The sequence below is a fragment of the Protopterus annectens genome, chromosome 2.part0 (assembly GCF_019279795.1).
Source record: "Protopterus annectens isolate FY-2018-M chromosome 2.part0, PAN1.0, whole genome shotgun sequence".
NCBI lineage: Eukaryota > Metazoa > Chordata > Ceratodontiformes > Protopteridae > Protopterus > Protopterus annectens.
In genome coordinates, this window is record NC_056728.1 from 635053478 (window position 1) to 635075569 (window position 22092).

Below are 22092 nucleotides of genomic sequence, written 5' to 3' on the forward strand. Positions count from 1 at the left end.
GCCCTATCTTTCATTTTAAAAAACATGTCAGTTTATGCCTTTCCTCCTCTGCCTCTTCTACCCAAGGCCCTCCTAAAAGTCAGACAAGAGAAGCCAAAGATATTAATTGCCCCGGACTGGCCCCACCAATACTGGTACCCAATCCTAAGGAACTTGTCTTAATACCCAGATTTGACCTTGCCTCAAAGACAACTACTACTGTCCTAGCAAAACAATCAGATCCTGCACAATCCACTACAGACTCTGAACCTGGCAGCATGGCTAATCAGGTAATCATACCAACGACACCTCTCAGTAAAGCTGTAATGGATGTCATTTTGGAAGCCAGAAGGTCTAATGCTAGAAAATCTTATGCTGACAAATGGAACAGATTTTCTGCTTGGAATCCCCAGCACAAGGAACTGATACAGCAGAACCACATATTCCTCAGATATTACAATACTTAACTGAGATGCTTAACAAAAGCCTATCTTTCTCATCAATCAAAATCCATACCTCTGCTATGTCCGCTCATTACAATACAGAGCCACCAATCTTTTCTCATCCCTTACTAAAACAGTATCTTAGAGGAGCCAAAAACCTAAGGCCTCCTAGAAGATCACCTTTACCTGCATGGGACCTCAATTATGTGTTGGAAAAGCTCACTCTGCCTCCATTTGAACCAGCCGCTACCGCTGATATAAAGTTCTTATCATGGAAGACAGCCCTGTTACTAGCAATTACTTCAGCAAGAAGGATTTCAGAGCTACAGGCCCTCATGGCTGTAGAGCCTTTTATCATATTTTACCCAGACAGGGTGTCTCTGAGGACAAATCCTACTTTTATGCCTATGGTGGTTTCCAGTGTGGCTCTTAATCAAACAATCCATCTGCCAACTTGTGATCCAAATCCGCAGAATAAAGGAGAGAGAATTCTGCATTCCTTGGATGTACACAGACAGGTAAGATTCTGCTTGAGCAGGACAAAAACTCTAAGAAAAACTGATCAATTACTAGTGTCACATGCTGCAGGACCAGAAGGAAAGGCTATCTCAAAGCACACAATTTCAAAGTGGATAAGCCACTGCATCCGTTTCTGCTACTCACACCATGGTAAACCTGTGCCCAAGGGCATTAGGTTCCATTCCACCAGAGCTGCAGTTATTTCAGCAGCCTTTCTCAGAGGGGTCCCAACCAAGGACATTCTAGAGGCTGCTACTTGGAGTTCTGTTCACACCTTTACAAAGCAGTACCATTTGCCTCTCTACCCCAAGTCCAGGGCAGGCTTTGCCATTGCAGTGCTGCAGGGCCTTATAGCCACACCTAATGCTGTTTAGCTCCAGCCTCCCAACCATAGCTTTGGGATTCTACCCAAATGTAATGACTGCAACAGTGAAACACGAAGAACATAGTACAGTTGTGTACACGTACCATAAATGTAGATGTTAGTGTATTCACTGTTGCAGTCCAGGTTACCCTCCCGCCATCCCCCTTTCATTCTACAGTTTATCTTTCGTTCTCTGTCTTCTATAACCTATGTGCTGTATTTGCTTGTAGATGAAGGTAAAGTTTATATTGATGCTTGTATATAGATATATATAATAATGCTACCTTTTTGGGGGCACCTGACATGGGGCAAGAAAAACTAAAGAAAATGGCGTCTGCTGCATGTTTTATACCCCTGACGACCTGACGTCATGGAAGAGAAGACAGCAACGGACACAGGATCCAAGACTTTGGAATTCAGGCCGACTGAGGGCAACCTGCCAGCGGATTACCCAAATGTAATGACTGCAACAGTGAATACACTCGAGCATCTACATTTATGGTAAGTGTACACAACTGTACTTTCTCAGGATCATCCTTTCATAAGCCCAGCCAGACAATCATGTAGCTAGGGATTCTGTCCCAAAAGTTGAATCGGATGAAAATTGGCAACATTGGATACAAAACTTATGTACTTATTATAATTTGTGTTCTATTTTCGGCTGGTTCAACATCCCTTCACCATCTCCTTTCCAAATCATCACCTTCAGCTCCTTGGAGAACATGTAGTATCTAATGAAGTCTACTTATCTCTGCCTTATTCTTCCCTTACTGTTGAATTATTTTTTTTATCTATCTCTAATTTTATTACTTATTAGGCATATTTTTACATGGGACAAACTTGATCTCAGGTAATTTGATGGCTGAGAGGGAATTATGGATGGGGGGAAAAGTCAGAGCCCTGGAACCAAAGGTTTAAAGTTGAGAAGGCCTGATCATATTCCAAAGGCTGAGCCAGGCAAAAACAGGGCATCACTGATCTGTTGTTATGGTAAGTACATAACTTTTGTTTCATTCACGTGGTATTTTTTGAACATTTCGATACATACTCAATGTATTTTTAACAGTATTTCAAGCTGCATCTGCCTACAATATGCTGACTAGTTTGCAATAGTTACTTAACATTTGCAACACGCTTGTACAAGTTTATCAGTACACCTTTTGAATTAAAAAAAAAGTTAAGCCAATTTTAATGTCACACTGAAGCAATTTAACTTAACTGTTACTAAAAATATGTATTTTCTTTTATAGTATGTTAGTAGTACCTTAAATGAAGATTATGCAGACTGCTCATTGAGCAGAGCTACAACCAGTGCTTTTTTAACATGGGTTAACAAAGAACTGTTGAATCTGCTAGTGGTGAGACGATTTCTTGAAGCTGCCTGCTGTCCTGTGTGTGTGTGTTACTTGTATTGTGACTTTTCATGTTGTAATTATCTAAAATCAGTCACCCTTTTAACAGGGTTTTTGAGCAGTAGTTCTTTTGTCAGTGCCATTTTAGCACATGCAGTGGTCAGAAACCAGATAGTTGAGAAATGTGAGAAGTGTTTTAGGTATGTTATGCTGGTAGCCCTACTGTTTGTCACCACAGAGATGATTGACGCTCAGTGCATCAAAGCTAAAAGATTGCCAGTATCCTGTCATGACACCAGACCTGAAGAAGAGGGCAAAGCTTGTGTTTTTCTGAGTATGTGTATTTTGTGTGATCTATGCGTTAGTGTGTGGAGTTGTCTGGTGTTACCCAGGTGTCCAGGGGGTAGGGTGGGAGGCTTGTCGCCCTGCAAAACAGTAATGTTTTGGCTAGTGAGTTCCCAAGACGTTGGATGGGGTAAGATTGTGAGTTGATCAAACGAGATACAATTATTCATACTAGACCTGTTGCTGCATTGAATTTTTTGTCCCTTGCAGTGGTAGATATTGATTATGCAGTAAGTGAATATCTGTTTGTATTAAAATAGGTACATTGTATTAGCTAAAATTTTTTTTTTCCCTTTAGAAGACGACATAAGACGCATGTTCCAATGTTACAGGTTTGGACAGCAGATAAGCCTCACCTCCAAGAAGAGGTAGGTGGATTATTTTTAGTTTGCAGATATTGATATTTTTTTCCTTAAGTGGTTCACTTTCTGGTGGAAAACCACTAAGAGGCATGGTTTGACTTTATTTTTGCTGCTCACTCAAGCTAAAATTTTATCGAAAAATGTGTGTGTGTCTTTTGGCTTTTCCTGGTTAGATGTCGCCACAGCGGAACTCCGGTCCGCTAATGATTGGTAGTTGATTTTTACGTGCCGAGTTACCAGCCCTGACGCACAACTTTCAACGAAGGTACACCCATTCATGCATGTCTCCACGCAGAAGTCGCTCTAGCTGAGAATCAAACTGGTCCGGACAGTGTCTTACTGTGGGGCGACAACGCTACAGCAGCACCACCACTGTGGGATCGAAAAATGTTTAATGTCCTAGATTTGTTTTGCCTGTAGACCATTCCAGTCTTATCAATATATACAAGAATGTCACACTGAACGTTAAGGATTTAAGATTTCACATGGTCTGTGTGATTGCATTGTTGTTGTACATCTGGCCCTATTTTAAAAGACTTGCTGTCAGTATAAATGACAGAAAACACAACAGGGTAAGCAGTGAGCAAAACCAAGGTTCTTCAAGAAATAAATCCAAATGAGCTAGTCTGCTCCACATAAAACAAATTTATTTAGCGCTTTTGTCAGGGTTAATACCAAGACTTCATCAGAATTAAAAAAAAAAACACACCAAGCAAGAGCTTAAGTATACTTGATCAGTTAACCACTTAAATAATTAGAAAAAAGTATGTTCTTTTAAAAAGACAGACTTCAGTTTTATACAATAAATTCATCTTGTCAAAGCCCTATACTTTAAAACTGAGGCTATAGACAAGGTTTCATTAAGACCAGGTTCAAAGAATGAACAAAGTAAAAATTGCTGTTTTAATTCACATAATTCAATATCCATTTCCCACCAGCCCCCTCTTAAACATCTATGTACAACTTCTAAAATACCAAATCTGAACTTTTTAAAATCTACACATTCCAGTGAGTGTCTAAACAGCATTTTTGTCATTTTGAATGGAAAAGGTTCCAAAGAAGTTAAAGCTGTAATGCTAAAATACTGGACTATTTTTAGGAATAACCCTGACTTATTTAAAAATTTTGGGGAAGAGCCGAAATTTGTGACCAAAATGAGTAAGAATCTGAAATATTTGTTTGACCACAGCATCATTCTATAAAATCCATTTGCGAAAGGAACTAAGAAATGTTGTGGTTGCTCATACTGCAAATACATTTTGGATGAAAAAATAATCTGTTTACCAAATAGGGCTCACCCGGTGTTTTTTAAACCAGGGAATTGTGCAACAAAAGGTTTAGGTTACTTGGCTGTATGTGATTCATGTAAACATTTTTATGTAGGGAAGAGAGAGACACAGCTTTGTAAACGTATTTATGCAATCCTACATAAAAATGACAAAAATGCTTTGTTTAGACACTCATTGGAATGTGTAATTTTAAAAAGTTCAGATTTGGTATTTTAGAAGTTGTACATAGATCTTTAAGAGGGGGCTGGTGGGAATTGGATATCGAATTATGTGAATTAAAATGGCAATTTTTAATTTGTTCATTCATTGAACCTGGTCATAATGAAACCTTGTCTATAGCCCCAGTTTTAAAGTATAGGGCTTTGACCAGATGAATTTATTGTATAAAATTGAGGTATGTCTTTTTAAAAGAACATACTTTTTTCTAATTATTTAATTAAGTGGTTAATTGATCAAGTATATTTAAGCTCTTGCTTGGTGTGTTTTTTTATTCTGATGAAGTCTTGGTATTAACCAAGATGAAAGCGCTAAATTGTTTTCTGTGGTGCAGACTGGCTGATTTGGATTTATTTTTTGAAGAACCTTAGTTTTGTGGACACTGCTTATCCTGTTGTGTTTTCTGAAGTTTGTGATGCAAGGGTGAGACATTCTGCCTTTGTGACTGCATTTGTCTCAGTATAAATGACTTAATTAGGTGTAAGACCAATCTATAAACAGGCTTGGCTTGTATCAGGGGCCCAAATTCCAAGACTTGCTGTCGGAGTAACAGACGTAACTCTGATCAAGTGTTGGCATCTGACATGTTATCTTAGCCATTATCTTAGAGTTTATCCCTAGGTGTTTGATTTTAACTTAAAACTGTCACAGTTCCACTGCCTTTGAAAATAGCTCTTAGATTGGTTACAGTTGCCTCATTTAGTACCTGTTGCAACAGCAGTGGTTGTGATTTCTACTGACAGCAGACCTGTAAAGATGTAGATGGCTGTATTTTCTTGCTGTTTCTTCTGTAGTATATCTTCCCAAGTCTGTCTAGTTAGTCATGTGCCATCTTTTTATGTTTTAAATTAATAGGTGTAGTAGGATTTTCTCTCTTCTATTGAGTAAACCTAGATTTTTTTTGCCAAAGATGAAAAGCTATGGTACCATGTTATGGAATACAACACTTCTTTAATCCTCATGTTTAGCAGTTCTCAAAGCTTTGTATTCACATGTATCAGTACACCTGATCAAAGACATACAACTCATTGGTCAGGCCTAGTTAAACTTGTTATTTGAGAAAAACTAGCTGATGTTTACAGCTTGTTTGTCTTCTGTGATCTTATGCATATTGCTTTATAAGTTTTGTAAATACTGAAAATGTTTCTGTACTTACTTTTGTACATGGCTTATTGATTAATGTGCTATTTACTACTGTATGTTGGACAGGGGGCATAACTGAAATTGTCTGTAGACCAGCTCACCTACCTGGTTTTCAAATTGTAAATAAGTAAAACAGAGAATTTGGTTTCTTTGTAGACCATGAAACATTTCAGAAGATTGGCAGGTATCTTTATCATATTGAACATAAACATCTGTTTGCATCTGATGGACATTTTATCAGCATATTTGAATTTATCTTAAGAATATTCACATGCAAAATATAAGTGCTAAAATTACCTTGTGAATGTAAAGCTAAGCTTCTCAAGATCCTTACAGATCAATAACTTGGTTGAGTACCTTTGAACCTATAAAGAAGTCTGATTAATATTACCCCTGTGAGTGCTTTGTACAGTGTATCTACATTCTGAGATCCTAGCATGTTTGGGTGAGTCTTTTACATCTATTCTTTCCGTGGTTGTCTTGGACATTCCTAGTGCAATTCCTGTTTTTTTCAGACATCAGTTTTGGGTATTGTTGGTGCTGTCTGCCATTTACAAGTGAAGCTGTTTCATCTATGGGTATGTTTATGTGTGTGCTTAGCTATGGCTGCATTTTACACTGTTGGACTCTAGAGGAGGCTGTATCAGTGCAGGCAGTGCTGAGCCAAGGTTTTCAGTTTCTGAAGCAGTCTCAGCGTCTCTAGCATCTACTTAAGGAAGACTTATAAATTTGGTGAAGGAGCTACTCCTGTCTTTTTGTAGAGTGGGTGGTAATAGGGAGAATGAGCAACAGAAAGGAGTCAGGCAAAACTGTGCATTTCAATCATAGTGGTTGAACTATGTTAAATCTGAAGTTCAAATAACGTTTAACATATAAATAAAAAAGCAGACCTCGTTCATCCCAAAGTTATAAATGTCTGATTGTAACAACTCAAAATAAACTGCTGCACTCTTGAAAGTAGCAGACATCATAAGTTTATCTGTATTGCTATCTTTGCCCTTGCAGATTTGCATTTTTTGTGACAAAATTTACCTAAGAAGAGAAACTTAACTTAAAACCTTTTTAATTAGCTTGTACTATTCACTAAGTAAAGGAGCATCCATTTTATTACAGTTTTGTATTAATACGTTTTTTGTGATAATGGAAGACCATTAATATAGTAAATTCAGAAAAAGTCTAAATTCTCAAAGTTTTATGAATTCTTTAAATTTGTCATTTTACATACTGTGAGCACAATTCCAGTCACACAAAGCATTTTAGCGACATTTCCAGCAATTGTTTGTTAATTGTTTGTAAAACAAGTATAGACTTACTGGCATGTAAAAGTCTCAGAAAGTCTCAGAATGTAAACCATGTAACATGGGAAGGAAATGATCATACAAGAATCCTTAAGATTGTGTCACATTAATTCGAAAAAAATTATATTTAGTGTAGCAGTTTTATCCCAAAGTGTCTCAGATAAAGGAAAGTGTTCTTGTCTTTTACATGACTGCATTTTAGTCTGTTTTCAAAAGCTTTGTGTAATGGGTGGCTGTTGTGATTTCCTTTTGACTCACCAGCTTGTTCCATTTAGGAAAGACCAACCTGCAGTGGCACATGTTCTTTACAGTGCAAGCTGTGAAATGTACCAAGTTAGAGGCTGTTGTGTTTTCGTATCACTGACACTGATGTTGGAATTAAACTGTTGGAAAGATCCAATGTTAGATTCCTGAAAATCTAAACTTTTGAAGGGTTCCCATAGCTATCACAACACTAGCCAAGACTTGCAGTGGCACCATTGTCATTTCCATAGGGAAGAGCACAAAATGAAAGATTGCCTCAAGTATCATTTCAGCTTGGCTTTCAGTAGAAGAAGGTTTAAAAAAAATTGGAGTCCTGAATTGCCTTAAGCAAGGTAGTATCCTTGGAAAGGGGATCAGCCTTAGTGTCAGTAGGAGGTTGAACTGCATACAATCTCTGGCCAGAGTTCAGTGAGAGAAAGCAAGAAATTCAAAGGCTATGCATCTGCAAAAGGCATCTTTCTTCAGTCTTTTGCTGTGATGGCCTCCCATTTCTCGACATTCAAGCAGCAGAGCATCCAGTTATTTTTACCCAGAGAAACACATTTATTCCTTTGTAAAGGCTCTTTGCTTAAACTTGGATTCTAGGAGCATGCTTCCTTCTCTAGGCTGAGATTCTCCTCAGTGAGAGTTGTAGACTGCCTGTGATCCTGTTGGACAGGACTGTGAAAGTGTCCACTGGGTTAGACATAACTTATGCATACATTTCTGCCGTTTTCCAGGTGATAACACACTGTGTCTTTCACTTCTCCCACCAGGCATTAGTTGAGCATGGGCTGCCCTTGTTGGAGCAGAGGGTTGAAGATTGCCATTGTTGATCTTTTCCAATGGGTAAGAGAATTTTAGAGGTAGCAGAAGCCCCCTTTTTTGAGCTGACAAGTTGTTTTGGCAAACTGGTGAGTACACTTGATGCAAGTGTCCCTATTCAGGGGTGACTTGTACAAAAACTGTAAGTAGTAAAGGATGAAATCTGACACAGGACTTTCAGATGGATTAACAGCTTGTAGCTTTAGTTTGTTTGTGTCTTTCGGCTTTTCCCGGTTAGGGGTCGCCACAGCGGAACTCCGGTCCGCTAATGATTGGCAGTAGATTTTTTATGTGCCGAGTTTGCCAGCCCTGACGCATAACCTTCAACGAAGGTACACCCATTCACGCATGTCTCCACACAAAAGCCTTCTACCCTGATGCCCTATAGTGAATGAGAACCACCCCACCTCAACTTCAGAGTCTTTTAATTGTTTATGCAGTGGCTTATTCCTTCCGTGTAGTCTCCCAAGAAAAGGTACTAAATTATATTTTTTGGTTCATCTCTTCTGTGTCTGTTGTCCTAAAGGGATGCAATTTATTTTTGCATGAAAACATTTGGATTCTGTTTCAGTGCTGTCTGCTCCCATCCAGGTAGAGTGATGTCATGAATGTATTCTGTGACAGAATTTGTGACAGCATATGTCCCAGAGTCCACAGCACCTTTTCCTGTTGCCAGCAGATAAGTCCAAAACTTTGGACATAAGCAAGAGGATATTTGTTGTGTCACATTAGTGTTTAAGTCCTTGAACTTTTCACATGTCCCAGCTGTGGTCCACCCTTCTAGATCAGGCTGTGGAAATAACTAGGTCTTTCAAACAGGTGTTAACTGATGTGCATCTGTCTTTTTGAGAAGGAGGAGGTTGCAGTGAACAGGGCTTGATTTAGCTTAGAAGGCGTGGCTCAGACCTACTCACAGAAGTCTTTAGGTTACAAGAAAATAAGGTGAGAATTTTTTTTGTCCAGATAAGAACAGATCTTTTAAACCTTCAAATTCTTTTGGTTATAAAACATTGGGCTGTTTTTACTTGGGAGAGTTGTTAGAACGGTACAGTGTCCTTTGTGTTTCATTGTTGCAGTCATCACCTGTGGGTTATCCCTACTGTGGTAGCCCTTGGCCGGCCCGAATACCAGAATCAATGTTTTTCTGTGTCGGCTGCTGCTGCTTGACTGACGTCAGGTCGTCAGTGCTATAAAGCAAGGCAGCCAACGCCATTACACTAGTCTTTCTTGCCATGGAGCAGAAGCAATTTGCTGGTCAGTCGCTACCAGAGTTTGAATTACAGCTGAAAATGTCTAAAGCTAAGTACCGCGTTGGAGATCCTTTTTTCTTGCACTAACTGATGTCTGAGAAACTTAACAGTTGTCTTGCCTGTGGAAAGCAGATCCCACACCGAGACTTCCATTCATACTGTTTCACTTGTTTTGGCCCGGACCACGATGTCCCACGTTGCCGGTTCTGTGCCCCATTTAACGCGAGAACCATTAGTCGTAGAGCCCTTATTGTAAACGGATATTTTCATCTTCCGTCTTCGCATTCCAAAATGGCGTCAATCAGCCAACAATCCGTAGACATTCCAAAAAAACATAGAGATAAAGATAGAGACAGAGACCACACAAGGCCAAGCCTTCCGACGACTCTACCGCTAAGCAGGTCGTCAGTTCTCCAGAATTCAGTGAAACGCTTTCATAGCCCCCTGATGCCAAATATGATATGTACGCAGGCCCTCTACCAAGACCCTTTTGGAGTCCGCTATGCCACAGAGATCTTCTTAGTCTTCCGAGCCTTTGGTTGTCTCTGCCTTGGTTGGGTCCAGAGTCACGACGCAGGCACCGGCTTCTGAGGATGCCTTTCACACTATCGAATCTAGACAAAAAAAAAAACAATGTCTTCTCACCCTACTACCATTTCTCTCAGACCGATGGATACTGTTAGGCCTAGAAGCCAGGCCACTCATAGAAAATCTACCTCTACACCATCTTACTCCTGCTCCATCACCCCAAGGCCAAATGCTTAAAATGGAGGAGGATCTTATCTCCGTTATCAGGGGCAGTCAGGCCACAACTTCTAAAAGGAAAAGACACCCTTCTCCTGAAATACTGACAGAACAGGATTCTGAGGAATGTGATTATTCAGATTTTGAAGAGGAACAACCACCTCTGACTGCTTATGAGGATTCATATGCAGAGGAATCCATTCCTTTTGCCTCCCCACCAGAAGACCTTTCCTTTAGGGAAACCCTTCACCCTCTCAGGTAACTTTTCCACTGGGAATCCCAGGACTTCCCCTCAGTCTAAGAAAAGACTAATTGAGTTTCTAGACCTGCTCCAGCACAGACCCTTGGCCATCCCCCTCTATCTTAGAGGTGGTGGATGATGATTTTCATGAATCCAACTTAGCCTCCGACACCCTCCCACCTGCTCCCAGTAAACCTGACAGGTATTAGATTACTGGATTCTCACAAATACCTGTGCAGAAATCCTGCTGCAGACCCGGAGGTCATTACACAAGGACCTAAAGGAGCTAAGGTTAGTTCTGTTAAAAATCCTATTCCTTCTGACAAGGATTCCAGAGCGCTGGACAGATGGGCTAAAAACATATATACCTTTGCAAGCTTGGCTTTCAGAGCACTCAGCTGTCAGTTCCATATCTTAAAATATCAACAACACACTTTGGAACTACTAAAGCAAAATATTTCAACCTTTCCTGACTGTGCCAGTTCGAAAGAGTTAGCAGATTTACTGCACTCTACTTGTCAAGTGGCCAAACACTCTTTGCACTGTGGATATGACGCCCTAGAAGCCTTAAGCAGGGCAGCAGTGTCAGGATCTGTCATTAGAAGACATGCATAGTTGAAGGAACAACCTCTTCCTGATCATGTCAAGTCTAAATTAATTGATGCATCCTTGGATAAGGACCGCTTGTTTGGAGTAAAATCAGAAGAGGTGCTTAAAAAGATGGAAGACAAAGCAAAGCAAAATCTATGCAAACAGTAAAAGATTTCCTACAGATACAGCCTCTTAGGTTCAGCAGGAATTTTACCTCTAAGCACTGGTCCTTTTCTTCACCTAGCAGACAGGGGGAAAGTAAACCCCGCAGGGACAGACCCCCCAAACCCCCCTATCCCAGGGACAGCAGAGAACCAAACAGTGGACCACTACTCTAAAGGCAGGGAGTTCTAAGCCATCCCACTATGCAAAAATTCTGTGACTCCCCCCCCCCCCCCCCCATGCCCTCCTTTCACTCGCCAAAAGCTAGGAGGAAGGCTCTCCCTCTGCAAATCAAATTGGCTTTCTGTTACAAAGGACCAATGGGTCTTAAAGATCATTTTTCAGGGATACAAATTCTCTTTCAACAAACTTCTAATTCCAAGAGGGTACCCAGACCTACCTCCAAATCAGTAGGCAGAGGCATTTAAACAAGTCCAAACTCTCATATCTCAAGGAGGCAGTAGAACCTGACCCCTCAGATCAAACAGGCAAAGGCTTTTATTCCAGACTATTCCTTGTTCCTAGAAAAGAGGGCACTTGGCGCCCCATCCTGGATCTATCCGTTCTGAACACCTCCCTAGTGGTCCCCAAATTACAAATGTTAACTTTGCAGCATCTGCTGCCTATGCTGACAAAAAATGCCTGGTTAGTGACCCTAGACCTAAAAGATGCCTACCTCCACATCCCCATAAGGTTGCAGAAAATTCCTGTGCTTCAGAGCAGACTCACAACACTTTAAGTTCCCTGTGCTACCTTTTGGCATATCTACTCTTCCAGGGTATTCACCAAATGCTTAGCCCTGACCACAGCATTTTGCAGACAGAGAAATATACAGATTTACCCTTATCTGGACGACTGCCTCATTCAGGCAGAGTGGAAAGAAAGCTGCTCCAGGACCTTCTTTGTCAAAACCCTCCTAACCTCCTTAGGGTTCACCATCAACGAGAAGAAATCAAGTCAAACACTCTCCAGGAAGATCATTTTCTAGGGAGCAGTGCTGGACACAGCATCCGAAACGGCCTTCCTATCCCTAGAAAAGCAGAGCTTCCTGCCTCTCTCCTTTACCCAGCTGGCTTCTAAAAGTCACCTCACTGCAAGGAAGTTCCTGCAGGCCTTTGGGTACATGGCATCTTGCATCCTCCTAATTCCTCTGGCCAGGCTGCACATGAGAAAACTTCAGTGTTATCTAAAGAACCTTTGGTGTCAGCAATCTCAGCCACTAGAGACCTCTCTCCGCCTGATCCCCTGTATAAGGAATGAATTTCTGTGGTGGGAAGGGGCGTGTGCCAAGAACAAGGGTTTTCCCTTCATCCTCCGCCTAGCCTGGCAAACCATCACCACCGATACCTCAGACATTGCTTGGGGTGCTCACCTAGCAGGCAGGTGCACCCAAGGGCTTTGGGATGCTCAGCACCTTCCCTTACACATCAACCAGAAGGAAATGATGGCAGTACAAAAGGCTCTGACATCCTTCAAACCTCATCTCAGGCCAGGGGTTCTCCTTATCAAAACAAACAACACCACAGTAATGATGTGGTACATCAACAAACAGGGAGGCACCCAATCTTACCCTCTGTGCAGGCTAACCATGAACCTCTGGCTGACAGCCTCCTCTTTGGGATTACACCTAATAGCCCAGTACCTACCAGGGATCAACAACATCCGGGCAGACCACTTAAGCATAAACTTACTGGACCCCTCACGAATGGCAGTTCTACAGAAAAATCCTTTTGCAAGTCACTCAGGAGTGGGGAACTCCGGAGGTGGGTCTCCTTGCTTTGCACCTCAAACACCAGCTGAAAAAATTTTGTACCAGGGAGTATCACCACTTAAGCATGGAAGGTGGATGCCTTGACCTTCCTCTTTGTGTACGCTTTCCCTCCTCTGCCTCTTATTGCCAAGGTACTGATCAAGATAAGGAAGGAGAGTTCAAAGGCCATCCTCCTTGCTCCAGACTGGCCCAGACAGCATTTTTATCCCTTACTGCGCAGCCTGACATTATCGCCTCCTCGGCAGCTTCCCCTGATCTCAGACCTCTAGACTCAGGTGGGGGGGTGAAATGTGGCACCCAGACTTGCAGACTCTGAAACTGTCAGCATGGCTAATACTGTAAAGGCAAGCAGGACCTAGACATTATCACAGAGGCCAGAAAATCTTACGCAGGGAAATGGAAAAGATTCTGCTGCTGGAGCCAGTCCAGAGGGGGCAATTCCTCACAACCTTCCATCCTTCTTATCCTGGACTACCTAGTGGAGTTACTCAATTATGGCCTCTCTTTCTCTTCTATTAAAATCCATGCCACAGTCATTTCAGCTCATTTAGATACAGATCAACCTCTGTTCTCGCATCCTTTTATTAAACAATTCCTCAGAGGGGCTTCTAATATCAGACCTCCCAGAAGGCCAACCATGCCAGCCTGGGATCTGAATTATTTTTGGAAAAATGAACCTCATCACCCTTCAAACCTGCTGCTTCAGCGGAACTGAGATACCTCTCCTGGAAGTCTGCTTTCCTACTAGCTATCGCCTCAGCCAGAAGGTTTTCAGAACTTCATCCACTGATGGCCCATTGAGCCCTTCATTATTTTCCATGCAGACAGGGTCTCCCTGAGGACTAACCCATCTTTATGCTCAAGGTGGTATCTAATGTGACTCTCAACCAGGCCATACATTTACCCACCTTCTTTTCTAACCCTCAGTACAGGGGGGAAAGAATTCTGCACTCACTAGACGTGCACAGACAGCTCAGATACTATCTGGGCCGTGCTAAACCCTTCAGGAAAACGGACCAACTTCTTGTCAGCTTTGCCCCAGGGGCAGAAGGAAAGCCCACTTCCAAATGGATATCACACTGTAGCCATTTCTGCTACAGATTACATGGGAAACCACCCCCTAAGTCTATTCATACTCATTCCACTAGGGCAGCCTTCACTTCCACAGCGTTCCTCAGAGGAGTTCCCACCAAGGACATCTTGGAAGCTGCCACCTGGACTTCTGTCCATACTTTCACAAAGCATTATAACCTGCCTCTTTACTCTTAAGGTTAGTGCAGGGTTTGCCGACCCATGCCTAGGTCTCTTACTAATCCTACCACCCTTCTCCTCTGCTTTGGGAATCCTCCCATAGGTGATGACTGCAGCAGTGAAACACGAAGAACATAGTACAATTGTGTATACGTACCGTAAATGTAGATGTTCGAGTGTATTCACTGTTGCAGTCCTGGTTTCCCTCCCTCTTTCCCCCTTATGTCCTCTCTCCTTAGGGAGACATAAGCTTCTTATGGTGGCTTTTAGCCACCAGAACCACTTTACCATAGTTCTTTGGGCTTCTGACTGGTTAGGGCAAGAAAAACTAATGTAATGGCGTTGGCTGCCTTGCTTTATAGCACTGATGACCTGACGTCAGTCAACAAACGATAGCGGCCGATGCAAAAAAACATTGACTCTGGTCTTTAGGCTGGCCAAGGGCTACCACAGCAGAGATAACCCACAGGTGATGACTGCAACAGTGAATACACTCAAATGTCTACATTTATGGTAAGTGTACACAACTATACTTTCCTCCTGGTCCCTGAGGACATTCTGTCCTCCTGGGGCTTTTCATTACTGAGACATGTAAGTCTGTATGTCACCTTTGTACCCTATGCCTTGCATGGGGAGTGTACATGTCACGTACATCTGTAAATTCTAAAGGCTTTGGTATACTGGCCAGGTGCTGGGCTGTCCTTGGTAGGAGACCCCTTACATAATTCTGCAACAGTGAAGAGAGGAGCATCTATTGTTATGGTAAGATTTTGCACAAGTGTACTTCCTCGTGTTCACATTAAAAGTCAAGCACCAAAGATACTCCTCTACTCATTTGTCTACAAAAGTTACACCTTTGTGACATTAGAAGCTAGAAGAGCCTTTGCCTTCAGTGCTGTCTTGCCCTGGTAGGTGTATTCCCTCCATATGTTAGCCTTTTACTCACTGAACTAGACAATTTCTCCAGAAAACAAAGAATAAAATATTACAATTTTTCTCAACTCTACCCAAGAGCACCACTTCCTTACATTAAAAAAATGCAGCTGGCTCCCAGTAGAGAGCAGAAACTACTTCATGACTGCTACTGTTCCCTGCTAAGCACTTGGTGCATTTTAGAGACCCTTCTTTCTCCCCCAGAAATGCTGATGACTGCCTTCTTAAAAGGTTACCTTACACCGTAACAAGCACTGAAGGAACATTCACCAAACTAGCACCAGAGCAGTGGGTAGAGAGATGTCTCATGCTGTTAGCTCAGTCTTCTCTTTTAAAGATTCTTAAAAATCAGTAAAAAAACACATTAGGGAATCCAGTCTGAGACGTTTGGCAGATGTCCTTCATGGATGCATCTGCAGTCATAACAAGTGGGTTGTCCTGTCGTCAGGCAGCCCTGCAGTCGGCCGGATTCCAAAGTCCGGGTCCGGCTTCGGCTGATGTCGCACTCCACCCGACGTCATCTCTGTTGGTCTTCGGGTATAAAAGCATCAGCCGACGCCATTTTCCTCAGTCTTTCTTGCCGCGTGGCGCCCGAAGCAGAAGCTGTTCGCAAGTGCCGGTCGGTCGGATCCAGAGATTACTTCTACCGAATACTACTTCGAAGACTTCTAAAGCTAAGTACCCCGTTGGGGACTCTTTTTGCCTCAGCCGATGTCAGAAAAAGTTAACAATTGTTTAACCTGTGGGAAACAAATACCTCATAAAGATTTCCACTCTTACTGTCTGCCTTGTTTAGGCCCAGCCCACGACGTAGCAGCCTGTTCGCCTGTGCCTCTTTCAACCGACAACGCTTAGGCGCCGGTCGGAGTTTGCAGAACAGTTTTTCGGTACTGATTTTGCGTACATTATGCCGCCGGATCCTCCGACTACCCAATCTTCCAAAAAACGCAAAGATAAAGACCGACACTCGCGGTCCGCGGTTTCGGCGAAACCACGGTAAAGCAAACATGAGTGTCTCGGTTTCGGCGAAACCGAGAAAACTGATCTAAGCACAGCTGAACCTATTCTTACTACTGAGGCCCCTGCTACAACTCTTGAATCGACCTCAGAAATTTTACCCACTACGGTGGTTGACTTATCAGACACCATCCCTTGGATGTCTCTACCCCAGCACGTGGTGCTGCTAGGCCTCCAGCAGCCATGTCCATTAAGGCCTTCGCCAGGGCTAAAGCAGCCAAGACTACTAAATCAGTGCCTGTTAAACCCCCCACATCCCGGCCCTCTTCTAGTTCTCAAATGCTTTCTTTGGCAGAAGATTTAATTTCTTTAATTAGAGGATCTCAATCTCACCCAGACAGGGCCTCTCAGCCTCCAGAGAAGAGACCTAGGGCAGAGCCCCCTGAGCCAGTGTCTTCTGATGATTCTGCTGATGAATCAGACATAACTGACCAGCCAGAGGCTCCCTTCTCCAATTTTGAAGATTCTGATGCTGAAGAATCCATTCCTGCTGCTTCCCCACCAGAAGAATTCTCCTTTGGGGAAACCTTGCAGGCCATGCGAGAACAGTTCCAATGGCAGCAACAGGATTTTTCAGACTCCAGAAAAAGACTTAGAACCTTTCTGCACCTCCCACAGCACAGGCCCTTAGCTATACCTCCTGTTCTATCTGTGGTGGATGATGCTTTTAATGATGTTTGCTCCGCTCCAGATTCTTTACCCCCAGCCCCTGCCAAACCAGACAGATTTTACAGGGTGCCAGATACTCATCACCACCTTTACAAGGCCCCACTTGCAGACCCAGAAACTATATCCCAGGGTCCCAAGGCAGTAGCAGCGACCACAGCTAAAAACCCTATTCCTTCTGAAAGGGAAGCAAGGTCATTAGACAGATGGGGTAAAAGGTCTACACTTCAGCTACTCTCTCAGCTAGAGCTTTAAACTGTCAGTTTCACATGATACAATACCAAGAGTTTATGCTTGATCAGTTAACTAAAAACTAACCACTGATGAATCTCTTGATAAGAAATATGTATTAGAGATGGTAAATAACATACAACAGGTTAGCAACCATTCCTTAAAATGTGGCTATGATGCACTGGAGGCTTCATTTAGATCAGCCATGACAGGCACAGTGATAAGAAGGCATGCATGGCTAAAGGAACAAGCTTTACCGGATCATGTTAAAGCCAAGTTGCTAGATGCTCCTATGGACAAGACAAGTTTGTTTGGTACACCTGCCCAGCAGGTTATGAAGAAAATGGAAGAAAAGGCAAAATCTGTTCAAACTGTTAAAGATTTCTTGCAGGTTCAACCACCAAGGTTTAGCAGGAACTGGCCTGCCAACAATTGGTCCTTTCCTGACTCCACAAAATTTCAAAGGGGCAGGAATAGACGTTCCAGAGGCAGAAACCAACCCAGAGGAGGTGCCTACAGAGGACGACAGTGGCAAGGTAACAACAGAGACACAGCCACTGCCACTACATCAGCACAACCACAGTGACTTAATCCTAACTCCGCCTACCAGGGAACAAATAGCAGCTCCTCTAGGCGGAAAGTTAACCTTATTTTCAAAGAACTGGCACTACATAACAAAAGACAAGTGGATTTTACAAACCATAGATCAAGGTTACCGGTTTCACTTCCACACTTTACCAGTCAAAAGAGGAATGCCAAATCTACCTCCAAATCAAAAAACAGAGGCTCTACGCCAGATAATGGAGTTAGCCAACATGAGAGCTGTGGAAAGAGTGCCAACAGCAGAACAAGGAAAGGGGTTCTATTCCTAGTTCCAAGAAAGGAAAAAAGTTGGAGACCAATTCTCGATCTGTCCACCTTAAATACATACATCATTGTCCCAAAATTCAAAATGCTGACCCTACAGCAACTTCTTCCCATGCTGGGCAAGGAGTCTTGGCTGGTAACTCTAGATCTCAAGGAGGCATACCTGCACGTCCCCATTCGACCAATCTGCAGAAGATACCTCAGATTTCTTGCAGGATCAGAGCACTATCAATTCTCAGCATTGCCCTTTGGCTTATCTACTGCCCAGAGTATTCACAAAATGCCTGGCATCAGTAATCGCCCATTGCAGACTACAGGGAATTCAAATTTACCCATACCTGGATGACTGCCTGCTACAAGGGGACAACAAAAGCAAGCTGACAACAGATTTACAAAGGGTCATTTACTTGCTACAAGGACTGGGATACACAGTCAATTTACAAAAGTCAAGGCTGTTACCATCCCAAACAAGGACATTCTTGGGCGCGGAATTGGACACAGTACAACAAATGGCATTCCTGACTACAGAAAAACAAAAAGAACTTCCACTTTACTTCTTGGCACTAACAAAACTGAACAAGTTAACAGCAAGAAAATTTCTGCAGGCCTTGGGCTTCATGGCATCATGCATAATCTTGGTCCCATTTGCCAGACTACATATGAGGAAACTACAGTGGTACCTAAAGAATTTATGGTCCCAACACAGACACAGTCTAGAAACAGAAATCCCACTAATTCCATGCTTAAAACAGGAATTCCTATGGTGGGCTCAGGCATGCCAGTCAAACCCAGGCCTACCCTTTCGCAGATGTCAACCAAGCCAGACCATCACAACAGACGCTTCAGACCTAGGATGGGGGCCCACATGCTGGACAAATGCGTGCAAGGATTGTGGACACAGGATCAACTTCACCTGCACATCAATCTAAAAGAAATGCTGGCAGTAAAACTGGCAATCCAAAAGTTCAAACCATTCCTCAAAGAGGGCCAGTTGATGATAAGGACAGACAACACCACAGTCATGTGGTACATCAACAAACAGGGAGGCACTCATTCATACCCCCTATGCAGAATGACCTTGGAGCTGTGGACCCTGGCACTCAGCTACAACATTCAGTTACAGGCAATATTTGTACTGGGGAAGGACAATACTCTAGCAGACATATTAAGCAGAACCACCCGGATGCCCACGAATGGAAACTGCACCCGGACATCTTCAAGACCATCTCAAAGAAATGGGGAATGCCACAGATAGACCTATTCGCATCACCTCTCAATCACCAGCTCAAAAAATTCTGCACAAGGACATTCCATCCACTAGCATGGAAAGTGGACTCACTCTCCTTCAACTGGAAAGGCCTAACAGCATATGCATTCCCACCTCTTCCTTTGATACACAAGGTACTACTAAAAATCAAGGAAGAACGTCCAAGGATAATCCTGATAGCCCCAAACTGGCCAAGACAACACTGGTACCCACTACTGAAGAGCATGTCTCGAACAATATGTGGCCAATACCCTGATGCCTTTGATGTTAACTCAGAACAACTACAGCATCATACATCCAAACCTAAAACGCTACAACTGACTGCATGGAACATCACATAGCAGCAGCTAATCCAGAACTTTCTCAAAGAGTTAAAGACATTATTCTTGAAGCACGCAGACCTTCAACAAGAAGGAACTATGCTGGAAAATGGAAAAGGTTTGTCATTTGGAGTACCGAAGAGGAAAAGATGTGTTAAACATAGATATGCCTAACATTCTGGAGTATCTGGCGAACTTCTTCATTCAGGCCTGTCCTACTCCTCCATCAAGATACATGCATCAGCTATTTCAGCAGAATACAGCTTTGATCCACCTGTTTTTCGCACCCTTTGCTCAGGCAGTTCCTCAGAGGAATCAAGAATGTAAAACCTCCAAGGAAACCACCATTACCAGCTTGGGATCTAAACTTTGTGCTAGAAAAGTTGACACTATCACCCTTTGAACCAGCAGCAACAGCAGACCTACAACACCTGTCATGGAAAACTGCTTTCCTACTGGCAATTACTTCAGCAAGGAGGGTTTCAGAACTACAGGCCTTAATGGCAGTGCAACCCTTCCTAATCTTCCACCAAGATAGAGTGTCCATGAGGACTAATCCTACATTTATGCCCAAGGTGGTATCCAGAGTATCTTTGAACCAGGCAATCCACCTACCTACCTTCTTTCCCAACCCACAAAACAGAGGGGAAGAATACTGCATACCTTGGATGTACATAGACAGCTACGCTACTACTTGGACAGAACAAAAATAGCAGAAAGACTGACCAACTTTTTGTAGCCTATGCAACAGGAAGGGAAGGAAAAGCTATTTCCAAACAGACAATCTCCAAATGGATAGGAAATTGCATACGATACTGTTACTCCTTCCATGGAAAACCAATTCCACAGAACATAAGACCTCATTCTACAAGAGCAACAGCCACTACCACAGCCTTCTTACGAGGAGTGGCAACCAAAGACATTATTGAGGCGGCTACTTGGACCTCCGTGCATACATTTGCCAAGCATTATAATTTGCCTCTATATTCCAGATCCCGAGCAGGGTTTGCCACTGCTGTACTGCAAGGGATCCTAAACACACCATAATCTACTTTTATCCTCCTCCCTAGTTGGCTATGGTATTCTACCCATTGTTATGACTGCAGATGCATCCATGAAGGACATAGTACAGTTTTGTACCTACCATAAATGTAGATGTCGAACTGGATAGCATCTGCAGTCAGGATTACCCTCCTCCTTCCCTCTGTGGTACTCCTAGGGTGTTTACCCTCCTAATAGCTAGCTGTTGGGGAGTCTTTTATGGTGTATTTGTTTGTATATATGTACATATATGCTTATTGTTGTGTTTACCTCTATCTATTTGGAAACATTGGCATCTATCCAAATTTTAGCCTGCAAGAGGGCTACTGGCATCTGGGGCAAGAAACACTGAGGAAAATGGCGTCGGCTGATGCTTTTATACCCGAAGACCAACAGAGATGACGTCGGGTGGAGTGCGACATCAGCCGAAGCCGGACCCGGACTTTGGAATCCGGCCGACTGCAGGGCTGCCTGACGACAGGACAACCCACTTGTTATGACTGCAGATGCTATCCAGTTCGGACATCTACATTTATGGTAGGTACAAAACTGTACTTTATGGATAACCTATCAAGGCATAGCCAACCATTGTATCATCTAGTCTTGAAAGCAGTATATTACAATCATAAACTTTTTCACCCCACCATTTCTCCATTGCATGAATTGCACTGTATTCCCTCTTAATATGCACTTTTCCCCTCTGTAATCTAATCACTGACCAATTCTTCAGTACCCCATTATTTCTAGTACTAAACCTTTTCCTTCTATCTGAAGTAGTTTGGTTACTATTTCTCATCCCCCAGCCATGTCTACCCTTTTTTTCTTCCATTAGTTCTTTTGGGGCATGTTCACCCTTTTCTGTTTGCTCCAACTTTCAGCACTGTACAAGGACAAAATTCTGTTTTAACCTCTATTTTACTTTCTTTTCTGAATATATTACTTATTTCTATTATTTACTCCACATTTTGATGCACTATGTAGTAATGTGAGGGAGTACCAGCTGTGCCAGAGGGAGTAAGGTAGTGCGTGTGTAACATATGCCAGCATAACTAGCTGGAGTTTTGTATTAAAAAAAAAAAAAAAAAATCTCATTTGCATATCAAACTACCTTCCAGATGCTGTATTAATCCTTAGCAACGTTGTGTGTGTGTATTGACACATCTGTGCCAAATCCTGGCTCAGTTGCTAGGGAAGAGGGTAGTGTGGGAATCACAGAATCAGGTGACCAGATGTGATGTCATTCTGTAACCTGCACTGAAATTGTATTTAGATACTAGTGAGAGATATGATAGAGGCACTCAGCACTTTGTTAGAACTGTTACAAAACACACACACACTTCATCTTGCTTTGCTCTAGTAAGT

General features: G+C 42.6%; 1 protein-coding gene across 1 annotated transcript in view; it reads left to right on the plus strand.

The window, feature by feature from the left end:
- Positions 1 to 22092, plus strand: part of NCBP1 (nuclear cap binding protein subunit 1) — a 2903332-nt gene that overhangs the window by 1010451 nt on the left and 1870789 nt on the right. Inside the window, exon 10 of the mRNA XM_044060340.1 lies at positions 3301 to 3370. Coding sequence (XP_043916275.1) covers positions 3301 to 3370 — 70 coding nt within the window. The remainder of the gene's footprint in view (positions 1 to 3300; positions 3371 to 22092) is intronic.